Source organism: Stegostoma tigrinum, chromosome 14 (assembly GCF_030684315.1).
Source record: "Stegostoma tigrinum isolate sSteTig4 chromosome 14, sSteTig4.hap1, whole genome shotgun sequence".
Lineage (NCBI taxonomy): Eukaryota > Metazoa > Chordata > Chondrichthyes > Orectolobiformes > Stegostomatidae > Stegostoma > Stegostoma tigrinum.
In genome coordinates this window covers 31373034-31387912 of record NC_081367.1, presented here as the reverse complement: position 1 = coordinate 31387912, position 14879 = coordinate 31373034, and the positions used below count along the sequence as shown (strand labels likewise).

Sequence of the window (14879 nt, the reverse complement as noted above, 5' to 3'; positions counted from 1 at the left end):
TTTAACTAATTTGGTGGAATTTTTTGAAGACATTACTTGCATGGTGGACAATGGGGAACCTGTGGATATGGTATATCTGGATTTCCAGAAAGCATTTGACAAGGTGCCACACCAAAGGATATTACATAAGGTAAAGTTGCACTGTATTACAGATCACATATTAACATGGATAGAGGATTGGTTGACCAGTAGAAGGCAAAGAGTACGGGTAAAAGTATTTTTCTGGCTGGCGGTCAGTGGTTAGTGGAGTGCCTCAGGGATTAGTGTTGAGACTGCAATTGTTTACAATTTACACAGATGATTTGGAGTTGGGGACTAAATGCGGTGTGTCAAAATTTGCAGATGACACCAAGGTGAGCGGTAGAGCAATGTGTGCAGAAGACACAAGATCTACAGAGGGATATAGATAGCCTAAGTGAGTGGGCAGAGGTCCTGTAGATGGACTACAATGTTCATAAGTGTGAGGTCATCCATTTTGGTAGGAATAACAGCAAAATGGACTCTGTTTTAAATGGTTAAAAATTGCAGCATGCTGCTGTGCAGAGAGACTTGGGTGTCCTTGTGCATGAATCGCTAAAAGTAGGATTGCAGGTGCTGCAGGTGATTAAAAAGGCAAATGGAACTTTGTCTGCCATTGCTAGAGGGATGGAGTTTAAAAACAGGGAGGTTATGCTGCAGCTGTATAGGGTCCTGGTGAGGCCACACCTGGAGTACTATTAGCAGTTTTGGTCTCCTTACTTGAGAAGAGATATACTAACACTGGAAGGAGTGCAGAGGAGATTCAGTTGGTTGATTCCACATTTGAGAGGGTTGGATTATGAGGAGAGACTGAGTAGACTGGATTTATACTCATTGGAATTCAGAAGAATGAGGGGAGATCTTATAGAAACATATAAGATTATGAAGAGAATAGATACGGTGGTGGCAGGGACGTTGTTTCCGCTAGCAGGTAAAACTAGGATTAGAGGGCATCACCTCAAAATAAAGGAAAGCAGATGTAGGATTGAGGTCAGGAGGAACTTCTTCACCCAAAGGGTTGTGAATCTGTGGAATTCCCTGCCCAATGAAGCAGTTGAAGCTACCTCGCTGAGTGTTTTTAAGGCAAGGCCAGATAAATTTTTGAACAGTAAAGGAATTAAGGGTTATGGTGAGTGAGCAGGTAGGTGGAGCTGAGTCTCAAAAAGATCAGCCATGATCTTATTAAATGGTGGGGCAGGTGCAAGGGGCCAGATGGCCTACTCCTGCTCCTAGTTCTTATGTTCTTATGCATGCTTATGTCCTGTGTCATTTTGTACACTGTGTATTTTAGTGTAATAATGTAACTTTGAATATTTTTAAAAAGCCGTAAAGAAGGTGCTGTGGTAATGACATTTGGGCATACTAACAAAATAATTCACAGAATCAGAGTTGTAAAGATGCAGAAGAAGACATCATGTTTGCCTGACTGCCTGAATGAGCATCATGATTTTTGTGCCTTTTTCCTGTCTTTTCTCCCTAACTCTGTACATTTTCTATTCAACCAGGAGTGGTGTGGTGGCTCAGTGGTTAGCACTGCTGCCTCACAGTGTGAAGGACCTGGGTTCGATTCTATCCTTGGGCAACTGCCTGCGTGGAGTTTGCATGTTCTCCCTGTGTCTGTGTGCGTTTCTGCTGGGTGCTCTGGTTTCTTCCCACTGTTCAAAAATGTGAGCGTTAGGTTGATTGGCCATGCTAAATTACCCATTGTGTTCAGGGATATGTAGATTAGGTGCATTAGCCATAGGAAATGCAGGGTTATAGGGATGGCTCTGGGTGGGATGCTGTTCGGAGGGTAGTTTGGGCCAGATGGCCTGTTGCAACATTGTAGGGATTCTAAAGAATCATCCAATACCCTCTATGAATGCTTCAATTGAACCTGTCTCCCCTGTTTTTCAGGTAGTGCATTCCAGAGCCAGATTAGATTTTTTTTTGCATTTGCCTCTTTTATAAATCACATTTAAGTCTGTGTTTCTCGTTGTTAATCCTTCTAAGAGTGGGAATAATTTCTTCCTATCTACTCTGTCCAGAACAGTCATTATTTTGAAAACATTTGTCAATTCTCCTCCGAGTATTCTTCCCACTGCAGAAAATAAATACTACTTCAGTTTTCCTAAGAGTACTATATTTTATTTAATAGAAACCCTACAGTACAGAAACAGGTCCTTTGGCCCAACAAATCCACACTGACCCTCGGAGTATCCCAACCAGACCCAACCCCAGACACTATGGGTAATTTAGCATGGCTAATCCACCTAGCCTGCACATCTTTGGATTGTGGGAGGAAACAAGAGCACCTGGAGGAAACCCACACAGACATAGAGAGAATGTGCAAACTCTACACAACCAGTCGCCCGAGGGTGGAATCAAACCTGGGTCCCTAGCATTGTGAGGTCGAGGTGCTAACCACTAAACCACTGTGCTGCCCTATGTTTTGTAACCAAAAGAATCTGGACTAACTATTCACAGTGAACTTAAATTTTCATTCTGCTATTGGCTTTTCTTGATGAAGAAAGTCCAAATATTTTAGTTTCAGTAATGTTTTGTAAGCTTTGTCTGTCATATGTGGAGGAGGTCTTGTGGCACAGTGGATAGTAGCTCTATCTGTGAGCCAGGAGCTTCGAGTTCAAGTCCAATTGGAGGATTTGCTGGCTAAGGAATGTGTGTACATAACATGGCCATATGTTGGTTGAGTATCAATTCTGTCTAATATACCCCAAAGACAGGCTGTAAGTCTGGGAGAGTCTCCCAATCATCTATGTTATGTTTAAAAACAAAACTAGATTGCTTAATATTAGGATCCATCGGTCCAGGCTACAACATATACATTGCCACAGCAGCCTCTTGGCACTGATTGGTGCAGTTGGCTGTGGATTTGATTGGTGCAAATAGCACGGTATTTGGTCACAATTTCTACTGGGGTAGTTTTGGGACTTGCCTTCTTACCCTATACATGGTAGAGGCCATGTTATTGTGTGTTCGACTTGCCTTTGAGGGCAGAGAACTGAAGAAGTGATGAGCACATGGAATGAAGTGAATGTTGAAGAATACAGTGTAGCTGTTTATGTTATGGTATTTCAAGTTATCTTTTAGCACAGAGAACATTAACTTCATGTAGATGTTTTCAGTCATGAGATCTATTGTGTTGTTAGTTTTAGGTCATTTTGTTCTATCATATTTGCAAATGTTTTTTGGAGAAGGTTTGGAATATTTATGAGAAATAACCGAATAGCAAATGACTTAAAAACCTAGGAGGGAATGATGATTTAACATGGCCTTTATTCAGCTGCCTCTTTTAAAGAATTTTTCTTATTCAACAATGTCATTCATTTTTATGATATTGACAGGCAGAGGAACATGCATCAAACAATTCATTGCATTTAGTCAGCCAATTTAAAAAACAAATTGAATCTGAAGCACCTTTGAATACTAAGCAGTTTCTGAAGAAACGATTTTCAGTAAGAAAATCTTCATCCCAAATGGCCACTCAACAACATGCTGAGGTAAGTTGTTTGAATTCAGGACTTTATGGAGGAAGAATCTCATTTTGCTGTATATTTGCAAGTCTTTTTACTTAGAGCCTAGTTTATACTGGATGCATAAAATTTTATTTATTGTACAAATATTTATTTATTTCTGATTACAGACGCCTGTTGTGACTCAATGCATAGGTTCCAATGAATCTATGTACAGGAAATTTGAAACAGAACAGGTTCTTTGTAATGTGACTTTATCCTGATATATGCAATACATGTCATGTTTTACAGATACAGTAGGAGATTATACATGTTGTAGAATTAGTGAAATGTTTCCTCTCTTCTCTCCCAACCCTCCAGAAAGGTAGCATTGCATTTAAAGGCATCTTGTCAAATATTGAGTATAAATATGTCTCTGAATTGTATCCCATAGGTGACACTATTTGATGTTCACCTGTGATTAGTTTAGCTTCACAAAAATGATTATGATGTGTTTGTGATGATGAGTTACATGATCAAGATTGCTTGTGGACAGATTTTGTATACATCATAACTGGGCTGTGCGTATGTTTCACATGCTGGGCCCTGTGATTACAGGTGTGTTCAACTCGTACTCTGTAATTGCCTGATTAATGCAATTGCCCCTCAAAGGGCCTTTCATTGTTCATACATGGATCGTATGTTTTCTGAAAAAAAAAATCCACTCTGGGTATGTTGGCAGACATTTTGCATTTCCATTGCACATTTGTAATCTGGATGAGGATGGAAGACATCACAAGTAGCTTTTTGCAGAATGTCTCACATGCTCAGCCTGTTCATCTAGGGGCCTACTCCAAAAAAATCTTCATATTCCTTTCTTCCTTGCATTACCTGCTGATCCCATTTGTTGTCAGCATCATATTCCAATGCATTATTTTCAGTTTTGTTTTCATCTTTCAACATTACCCCCTAAATTCTGAGCCTACAAGTTAGTTATGCCAACTATTGTGTTGTGCATTGTCCTTCAGTTGAAGCTGGACTAGTAGTGATGATGCCCCCAACTCTGTAATGAATCTGTGCCTCCCTTACACTCCATCATCTCCCAACCTTGTATTGATTTGCTTCCTTTTCATTCCAAGATGCTGCCTCCAACTCCACAGTTGACTTCCCCAACCTGCCTACCACAACAGTGGCCTCTGATAATCCTCCTTGACATTCAATAAACAGATCCCCAGGAGTGACCATGGCTTGCGCCCTGACTCGCTGGAAGAGTGACCAAATCTCTGATTGATCTCTGCGCAACTTCCTCACTCTTACTGTCAGACTGGTTACAGTGGATCTGAAGGACTGACCTTGGCCTAATTTCTAGACTGGATCTATGACCCTGACCCTCTCAAGTACCCAACTGATCATGTCAAACCCCCTGGGATTGGGATTTAAGTCTGGCACGGCAATCAGACTGACAACTAGACCCCCAAGACTTTTAGACATGGCCAGTTGGTTGAAACACGTGCAGTGTGTTTGCTGCAAAAGCTGCTGGCGCATGTTACAAATTTAGCGCTGAAGGGGCATGGTACTAAGCAGCAACCTAACCAGCTCCTTAACTGATCACTGCTGGTAACCATGACAAGCTGTCTGGCTTTGTATTTGTGCTATAAGGCAAAGCAAGATAGAAGGATTCCAAGCCTCTAAATTCTGAATGAGGCAGCGATGTACAAACAGGCCAAGGGAAGCAAGGCAGAGATGTAGTGAGTGTTCACAAGTGTAAAATGGGTGATAGCAAACTATAAAATCCCTGAAATCTACCTTGTTCCCACAATGAAATGCGTGTACATCCTCAGGGGGAGGAAAAATTTAAAGCACAATAATACTTGGAAATGAATATACTGGTCATTCTAGAGCTTCATTTTGAAGTATACAAGACAGCTCAGACCAGTATTCATCATTTGCAGGTTTTACTGTTTTTGTTTCCCTTTTGGGATGGTAGAAGCATGACAATAATTGGTGTTGATGTGCTCAGAATTGCAGTTTTGAAGTGGTGAACTGCGTTTATAAATGAGCAGGAAATGTGGCCTGATGATGTGGGCAAGGTAGTTGCGAGTGTGATACCAGTATCATTGGCTAAAGGATGAAGGTGGTCACCGCTCATCAAGTGTGTTCCAAGATTATTGAGGAAGTCTGGCTAAGGTGGAGGCCTGGAAGAGAAAACAATGAGCTGGAGTCATCAGGTATCTGCTCAGACTTTCATTTCGGAAATTGTCACTGTCTAGTGACTATCGACTACCTGGGAAAATAACAAACTAGATATAAATGAAGTGAGATTAGGTAATAATGAGATGGTGATAGCTGCAAATAGGCCTCGCCCCCTGCTCTTCATCAGGATTCTCATCTCACTGTTTAAACATTGGGTGGAAAATTGGACTTTTATTTTCCAAATGTCGAGAGAGTCATTTTTTTGATATTGCTATATTTTCCCAACTGACTTGCCATTGCTCACATCATTCAATGGCTGGAAGGGTTCCATCTTTGGATTTTCCTGAGACCTCAAAGTAGATTTTCCTTCCTGTGATGCTGTTTCAGTTTTTTCCCTCCCACTCTGAGTACCACTTCTAGCTTCTTTCTTTTCTTCATTCCCTTGTTACACCATACCTTACTTCAAATTCCCTGAATGCAAATGTTCTTCCTCTTCCAATCTCTTAAAGCACTTCTCTGCCAGGTTCTAAAGAATTTCTGATCAGTGTACGATGACAATAATGAAATGCAGGAACAGCTAGGGGTTTGTGAGAAGTGCCCAGTTTGTGCCCTTTGAACAAACATGCATTATTTTTCAATAGTTTGCAAATTCTATGCACCAGACATGCAGAATTGGTAGGTACTTGTCTAAAATCTTGATAATTTTATACTTACAGGAATTAATTTATTACCGCTCCCTACAAATCAACTGAAAAGTTGAGAATTTCATTGCATTTTCTAAAGAAGTCTAATGAAGTTTTGCATAATATAAAAATAACTTCAATGACTTCAATCAAATTCTCTAGCAATAAATTGTTTGAGTGTTCCCACATTCGGAGAATAAATTGCACATGAATCAGAATTGCTCCTGAAATTCTTATGACTTGATTAAAATCTAGATGAATCATTTCAAAATCTCAATCAAATCTTATATTCTGCACGATTGACCTGTATGATGGGAGCAACATTGTCATCAAATTATTCCCTGCTGTTACAGTTTGAAGTTCTCCTAGTATTTATAAATGTTATAGTGATAGGTTTTATTTATATATTTTCAAGATTACAAGGTGCTCAATTGGGAGTAGTATCTTAAAATAGCAAAGAGAAGGAGAAGATTTCAGGGAGGGCATTTCATTGGTTAGGGTGGTGAAGGCTTGGCAACAAACTGTGGTGCAATTAAAGTTGGGATTTCTTGACTGGCCAGAATTGGGGGAGCACAAATGTGGTGCAGTGTTGGAAGGCTAAAGATCGATGTGGAAACAAGGATGTCCCTTTCAACAATAAAATATTACTTAACCAGAATTCAGTATGAATTAGGGAGTGCAGGATAATGGTTGTTGGAACTATGTGCAAGTTAGAAAAGGCAGATATTTGGATGACCTTACCCTGATAGAAAATAGAATGGGGGAAATCAGTCAGGAGTACATTGGAGATAATAAAAGGATAGATAAATGTTTTAACAATAGGTGATGTGAGGCAGGTGCAAGTCATGGAATTGAAAACAGGCAGTTGTAGTGATGATTTGAATATGTTTTTGGAAACTGGCAAAAGTCAAGTATGACAACAGGTTTGCTGCTGGAACTGTATCACTTTTCCTTTGCTGTTTGGGTCACAGATCTCTTCTTCAGAACACTGTAAATATACCCAGGCCACACAGTTGCACCAGTTTATAAAGACTCACCGTCCCCTCTCAATGGCTATCAGGAATGGGCAACAAATACGAATACATGCTTGGTCATCAACACACTCATGAAAGAATAATAGCAATTCTTGAGTTGCCAACAGCTTAGTTTAATATTAGACCGGAGGAGGGGTGGGACGGTTGTTTTTAATATGGGAATCATCCTTATTGCTCTTGAACTGAATGACTTGATAGGTCATTTCAGAGTGTGGTTAAGAATCAATCACATTATTGTATAGGCCAGACCAGAAAGGATGACCGATGTCTTTCCCCGAAGGACATTAGTGAACCAGATGGGTATTTATGATAATTAGCAATGGTTACATGGTTGCCATTAGTCTAACATTTTAATTCCAGAATTTTTTTTATTATCAAATTTGAATTTCACTACCTGCTGCTGTGAACATTATAGTTTGCAGATTTTAGGATTACTAACCCTGTAGCATTACCTGTACACGCTATGCTTCCCATGCTGGTGATTCTCTGACTTCAATTAAATACATCAGAATATTGGAGAGACAAAATTAGGAATACATTTTCTGATGCTATACAAGTGTTGCAGCAATGTACAAAACACAAAGTCAGACCTTCAGCTTCTTTCATGACTGTTATTCTACTGTTGCTATCGAACAGTCTATTATCGTTAATTATACTCAAAATTCCTATCTCAGATTTTAAAAAATTGACAAATCTAATTGCCTTTTTTTTAACTTAAAGGTGACCTTCCAATCATGTCTCAGTAGCAATTTCAGCATGAACATTTTTGTATAACTACATTGGACATCATTAATTAAGGTTACAAGTTTTTAAAGGAGCAGCTTGGACTTTGCCATCTGCAAGCTGAGTTTCAGACATTCTCCAGGACAATTCATAGCTGTGGAGATATTAGTAGTCTTAATCTTTTATGACATAGAGCCCTTCTAGGCAATTGCAGGCACCATCAATCACTTCACTTGCTATAACTGCTTAAAGTTTAACAAAAGATGTCATGTTTGCCCTTCGTAACATCTTCCTAAATTCAAAGTGGAAAGCTTCCAGCAACTTGTAAGGTTGCTATGATCCCAGCTGATCGTAATATTTGACAAGTCAGATTGCAGAGTGAAATCTGATTTGATTTTTAAAAAAAATTTTTGGAACTATGCATCATTAACAAAAAAACAAACATTATTATAATCCCATGAAAGAGCTGCACAATTGATCCATTTGACATAAATCCTCCAGATTCTGATGTCATTAATTCTGAAAATGTTAAGCACCCTACCTCTTTGCATTTCCACATAATTATGAAATGTTTTAGCCTCAAGTAATTGACTATTATAAGCTAAAAGTAGGAAATTGAAGCTGACAAAGCTTTAATACCTAAGTTATATATGTTCTTTTACCTTAATTTGTAAATGTTTAATGCAGCACCGCATAACCTGTTGCATAAGTATTAAGAGGCTCCTGTGGCATAGTGGTAATTTCCCTACCTCTGAGCCATGATTCATAACATCTCTGATCAGATTGATTTAAAAAATCTATATGTTTGACAGTTTGAAATAAATTAAATATTAAACCATTGTAATATTTTATGATTTCCTGTATTCTATAGATTCTTAACAGAGAGCAAGAGGATGATGAATCAGCTGTTTGTGAGCAAAGCATCAGAGCAGAACATTTGAGCAGCAATTCATTATTAAATGGCAACTTTGATGAGGAACAGTCATTGCAGTCTTTCCAAGAAGCACTAAAAGAATGGAAGGAGAGAAAACCTAGTGAAGCACATTGGTCACCCAAAATGTTTTCAGGTAAAAATGATCACGGCATGTCTAACTTAAGAACTCAACCAATTTTTAAGGAAAGCAACTTAAATCATGATTTAGCAACCAACTAACACATAATGATGTATAAATCCTCAAAAGTGACAACACTTGTTTGACTTGAACAATGGCATGATATTAACCTGAAATATTGACATGAAAATAACTTTTTACATGAATGAAGTTAGGAACTTTGGTATGCCACTGTCAGCAAAAGTTTTGTTTTCATGCCCTATAAATTACATTTAACAGTCATCTTAGTCTTTGTGATAGCTTTCTCCTGCGTGCAGCGAATTATATCACTTTCTTTCTCAGTTGCTCGCTTTCTCTGTCAAGTCTGATCATATACAGTGGTGTTGGAAGTATGCTCCACAATCTAGTCTACCATATTTCTCCCCTGTAAATGTGTTGACTGCCATTTGTCTGGCTTAATAGGCCTTGCATCAACATTCAAACACAGATGCAGAGGCCTTTTCAGAATCAATTCAATGATGATCAAGAAATACTGTCCTGATGATCAAGCAGAATTTAGGCTGAATTTGTTTAAGTAAACTGTTTTATTGTCGGGCAATTTGGCTTTGTTTTCAGGTATGATTCTGGAGAAAACAAGGTTACTAACTCTGGTATTCAAGTGACCTCAGGTCCTGAAAATCAGCAGACATAGCCCCAAAAGAGATGATTCCTGTATTAAAGTCTGGATTGCAGTGAGCAACAATGCCAGGAGCAGAGATAATGGGAACTGCAGATGCTGGAGAATCCAAGATAATAAAGTGTGAAGCTGGATGAACACAGCAAGCCAAGCAGCATCTCAGGAGCACCTGGGCATCCCAGAATTGAGGTGCCAATCTGGTGAAGCTGTGTGTGCTAAACATCAGAAGCAATATGTAATAGACAAAGAAAAGCCATCCCATAATCAATGATTCAGATCAAAGTGCTACCATTTTCAGTTGTGAGTGATGGTTATCAATAAACGTTTAACCAAAGCAGGGAGGAGAATGCTTTAAATGCGTAAAGTATTAGCAAAGATCTGCAGCTTGTGTTGTAGATGAGGTTGTTGACTTGCTCGCTGAGCTGGTTTGTTTTTGTTCAGACATTTCATCACAATGCTGGGTGATATCATCAGTGGGGCCTCCGATGATGCAATGTTATTCTACTCTGATTACATCCCGAATGATGGAGTGACTGAATATGTCAGGCAGAAGTGGAGCATAAATGTGCTTGAATTGATTGATTAAGCATCCTTATTTCTGTGATTGATTATCTTATGTAATTCTGTACAAAAACAATATAAATGATAATTACAAGATAGTGAGCACCAAATGCCATATATATTCACATAAAGTCACTTTTTTAGAATAATCTTTTGTGCCATAAACCATGGAGGGGTGGTGTCCACTTCTACATGGACAATGTTTTTGAGAGGTTTCCTTGCGTGTCTAGTTGAGCCCCAAATGAAATCCGAGAAAGATTTCTGCGATAGGCTAAACTTGCAAAATAATAACACTGAAGAATTATTATGAACTATCATTCATAAAACGATCCCTTAAAAATTGAATGAATAAAAATAAAACTTAAATGTGTAACACTATCCTGCTCTTATCCTGTCTTCTTCATGCCTCTGTGTTTTATGTGCAAAACTGTGCTTTCTCCGTCATGCTTATTGCATTAATAGAATCGATGCTAAGTAAATTTTAGATCCCCCATTAGGATAAGTTATGTCTTATTTGTTACACCCAAACAAAAGTAGAACCTAGGAGATATGTAATTTGAGGAGCAGTGTCAGAAAATTGTTGCCACTGAAAAAGCTGTATCTTGATGACACTGCCTATAACTCTCGGTAGTGAAGATTTTCATATACAACTCTGAGCATTTTCTTTCTGCAACGCTAGTAACGTTGCTTTTGGAGAACTCATTATTGGTCATTGACTGGCGATAAAACCTTCACTGATTATCATAGCATGTCAGTGAACTCTGTTGTACAATTAATTGCAAAACAGTCCTTTGCTATTGGAATTGTGCAGACAGGCCAATAAATTATATTTAAAAAGTCACTGTATAGGTGTTCACTCCTTTTAGTACTTGATTTTGATAGAATGCATGTGGCCTTACACAATTTTAAGTGTTAAAACCGAATGCCAGATTTGAGAAGCCTAACTAAACCATAGATTATTGTAAATTATTGAGGTGATACTAAAATGAAGACTTTTAGGTATTGGCTTAAATGCACCAATAGAATGACGGCAGAAATTGTTGTAAAATGGAAGACTCACTTCTTTTACAATGACATACTTGTCAGTAGTTTGTTGATACTGTACAATGCCCTGTACAGAATCTGGCATAAATCATTCTCAATGGAATACCAATAATTTGAAATAATCCATACCACAGAAGCATGCTTTCATCCTTGAAGGGACAGCTGTTATTGTGAAATGCCCAGGAGCAAGGATTATGGAAATGTTACATGATTAAAGCAGCACATTACTTCTCTGAGCTGATGGTGGTATTTGGAAGCTGTCAGTTGTCATAGACATTGATGCTGTTGTCTAAACTATATAAAAGTAGGGGAAATTCTCTCTTTCTGCCATTTTAATTTAAACTTCACAGCATTTACTATTGGAAATTAAAATGATATAAACCTGTCTGATCTTTGAGATAACTTATAATAACAATAGATTTTTAACATCATAACCCGATTCATCACAGAAAACAGCCGTTCAACCCATTGTAATAAAATGTGAGGCTGGATGAACACAGCAGGCCCAGCAGCATCTCAGGAGCACAAAAGCTGATGTTTCGGGCCTAGACCCTTCATCAGAGAGGGGGATGGGGTGAGGGTTCTGGAATAATTCAACCCATTGTGTGCTGTTTGTTGACCAAGTAATTCAATTGCTCCCATTGGCCAAGATGAAAAAGCACAAGAATTTGGAATTTATACATTTATACATTACTCAGGTCAAATTTCAGTAGAAGTGCAACAAACACATAATGACCAAGAACTGGCTTGAGCAAAGTATCTCCTGGTGTACCCTAATAGTTAAACTTCTTCCTGCACCCCTCAGTTTGAAATGTTTTATGCCAACAGTGTGAATTGATAATATGTTGAGGGCAACGAGATATCTGGGATCAATGGGGTATCTCCTCAACCAAAGAGATTTAATGATTGAAAAAGAAGCAGGAAAGACTAAGGAGGATGAATGAGGATGACACAAAGGAACCAAATCAAATACAAAATGAAAGAAAAGGAAAGGGAGATTAGCAAAAAGAAAAGTAAAGGAAAAATGAAAAGTGAAAAAAAAACACTGCATAAATTCTCCAACAACAATTCTTTATCTCATTTAAACTAGATTGATCAGATGTGTTAAAGCATCTGTGGAGCAGGTGGGACTTGAACTTGGGCCATCTGGCTCAGAGGTGGGGAAATTTGCATTGCGTCAGTAGGATCTCACACAACATTTTTAACGAGAGATTTATCAGCAGTAATTAATAATTATCACATTGAATAATTTTATAGTTAGCTATTGGACACACCATGCTTTATCAAGTTTTCATGGACAATTATTACGTGTAATTGCAGAAGCATTATAAAAAAGAGTCTAAGGGAAAGATCCAATTGTTCTGAAGCTAATGTGCTGTTATGCTGATTCACAATTTACTTGGTATTGTTTCCTTCCCACATCAGTTTAATGAATTATCTCTTTAGGTTACTTGAGTATTACTTTAAAAAAACAAATCAGAGTGCAGAGTATCATTATTAACTTGACCTGCTGTGAAAAGTGGTTGACTGAAAAGACAAAAAAAATCACAGGTTATGCTGTTAAATTGCATGTTGTCAACTTAAGAGAACTCAGGGATAGTAAGAACTGCTGACACCCAGAGTTAGAGATAACACAGCGTGGCCGTGGAGGAGCACAGCAGGCCCGGCAGCATCAAAGGAACCGGAAAGTTGACATCAACTTTCCTTCTCCTCTGATGCTACTGGTCTGCTGTGTTTCTCCTGCTCTACACTGTGTTATCTCATAACTTAAGAGAGCTAGTGTGCCTGTGCACCCAGATGGTGACATTTTGCCTTCACGCACTGCAGTGATATCTTTACATTGAATCTCCTCCCAGGTGGTGTGACCTGGTGATCCATTTCTTCCACCTTGTGTGCAACTTCATATTTCAAATATGATATGCAGCTCCTCCTTTTTGACCACAAGAATCTTCAGGTATCCCTCAGGATACCTCTTTCTTTTACCAGGACTTGACCAATTAATGGAATGTGGTTAACTTCCACCACATCTTCCCACCATCAACAGTAGTGGCAATCCATAGAGCTCCTGTTCTGGAATCCATACCTTAAAAGCATGTTCAAGTTGCTGACAGAAGGGAGGCCTGTTGTCACTGGGGTGACCAGAGTCAGAGAAATGCTGGGAAGCTGAGGCCTGGCCTGGATGTTACCACGGGAGTTGGTGAGCAGATCCACTGTGGGCATCCAACTTGCAGCCGAAGCCATCTGCTACCTGAAAATAACTCAGATCCCGCATACAGCACCAGTTAGACAACGCTTGATTGTGCAGTTGTCTCCAGTTTGCATGTAGCCCTACAGTAGCCTCCCTCAGGAACCTGAGCCACCTCATGCAAATGCAAAACCACCACCATGTCCTTCTGCATGGTCAGCTTTTTGTTTTGCAGAATAGTGGAGTCTGTGGACCATGTGCCTATTTGTTGTGGGCAGCTGCATCCCATTTTTAGTTACTTAAAAAGAAAACCTTTTGTTTATTTTTGTTGTGTTTCAGCCCCATGCTCCTGTTACTGGGCTATCCTGTATGGAGGAAGACAAGTATATTGGAGGACTTCCTCATGGGTCGAGGGGGCTGGGGAAGTGCCTTATTTTACCCTCCAATTCCCTTCTGGTATAGTGCCCTTCCTCTCTCCCTGCCTTTCCCCCACTTCTTTGTTGGCATTGCGCTGCCCCTTGTAAATTGTGCTTGTAAATTTTTCTTTTAATTAGAAACCCTAGTGATTTAGTGGTTGTGGAGAAAAATGGTTAGATCTGTCTGATAGCATCTCTGGATATTTAAAAATGAGTTGGAGTGGACTCATATGATACAATAGTAATATTCCTACTTTTCAGCCAGAGGCTGAGTTTAAATTCCAGCTGCTACGGAGATGTATAATATAACCCAATCGCCTGAATGGGTTCATGAGAGAGTATTTGTGCTGAGGTTTGAGTGTAGTTGGAGCTTGGGCTTCCCCTGCATTGAGCTATTGTCTTAGACAGACATTCAGTATCCTATGCAGCTCACTGGTCAGAGTCTGAGTTTAGTTTTCCCTGGCTCCTAATCTCATTCAAGTGATTTTGATTCATGTGCTGTCATGAAGGTTTTGTATTCAATAATTCATATGGAGTTGAGTTTGAAGGATTGTGAATATCTGGATTAATTTAAGAGGTAAATTAAATGATATTGGAACTTTTTTTAACTGAGACGTTTCTTTGGAGTCGTATGTCTTGTGATAATCGCTTGCTTACTGGAGGTTACCTGTCTGGATATATGATTGTCAAGTTTCAGTTTCTACTATGGTTATTGTTGGAAATAATTGGAGAGAAACCTTCTGACAGAAAGAAGCTTCCCAGCTGATCATTCCTGTTTCTGGTAAATAAAACTTGTTGATCCAGTGTGGTTCAGCCTTTGAAAGAAATTGTTGATGCTTCCT

At 39.0% G+C, this 14879-nt stretch overlaps 1 protein-coding gene across 2 annotated transcripts in view; it reads left to right on the top strand.

The window, feature by feature from the left end:
* Positions 1-14879, top strand: part of zbbx (zinc finger, B-box domain containing) — a 125769-nt gene that overhangs the window by 65486 nt on the left and 45404 nt on the right. For both annotated transcript variants that reach the window (XM_059651072.1, XM_059651073.1), the window contains exons 9-10: positions 3363-3518; positions 8975-9170. In XM_059651072.1, coding sequence (XP_059507055.1) covers positions 3363-3518; positions 8975-9170 — 352 coding nt within the window. The remainder of the gene's footprint in view (positions 1-3362; positions 3519-8974; positions 9171-14879) is intronic.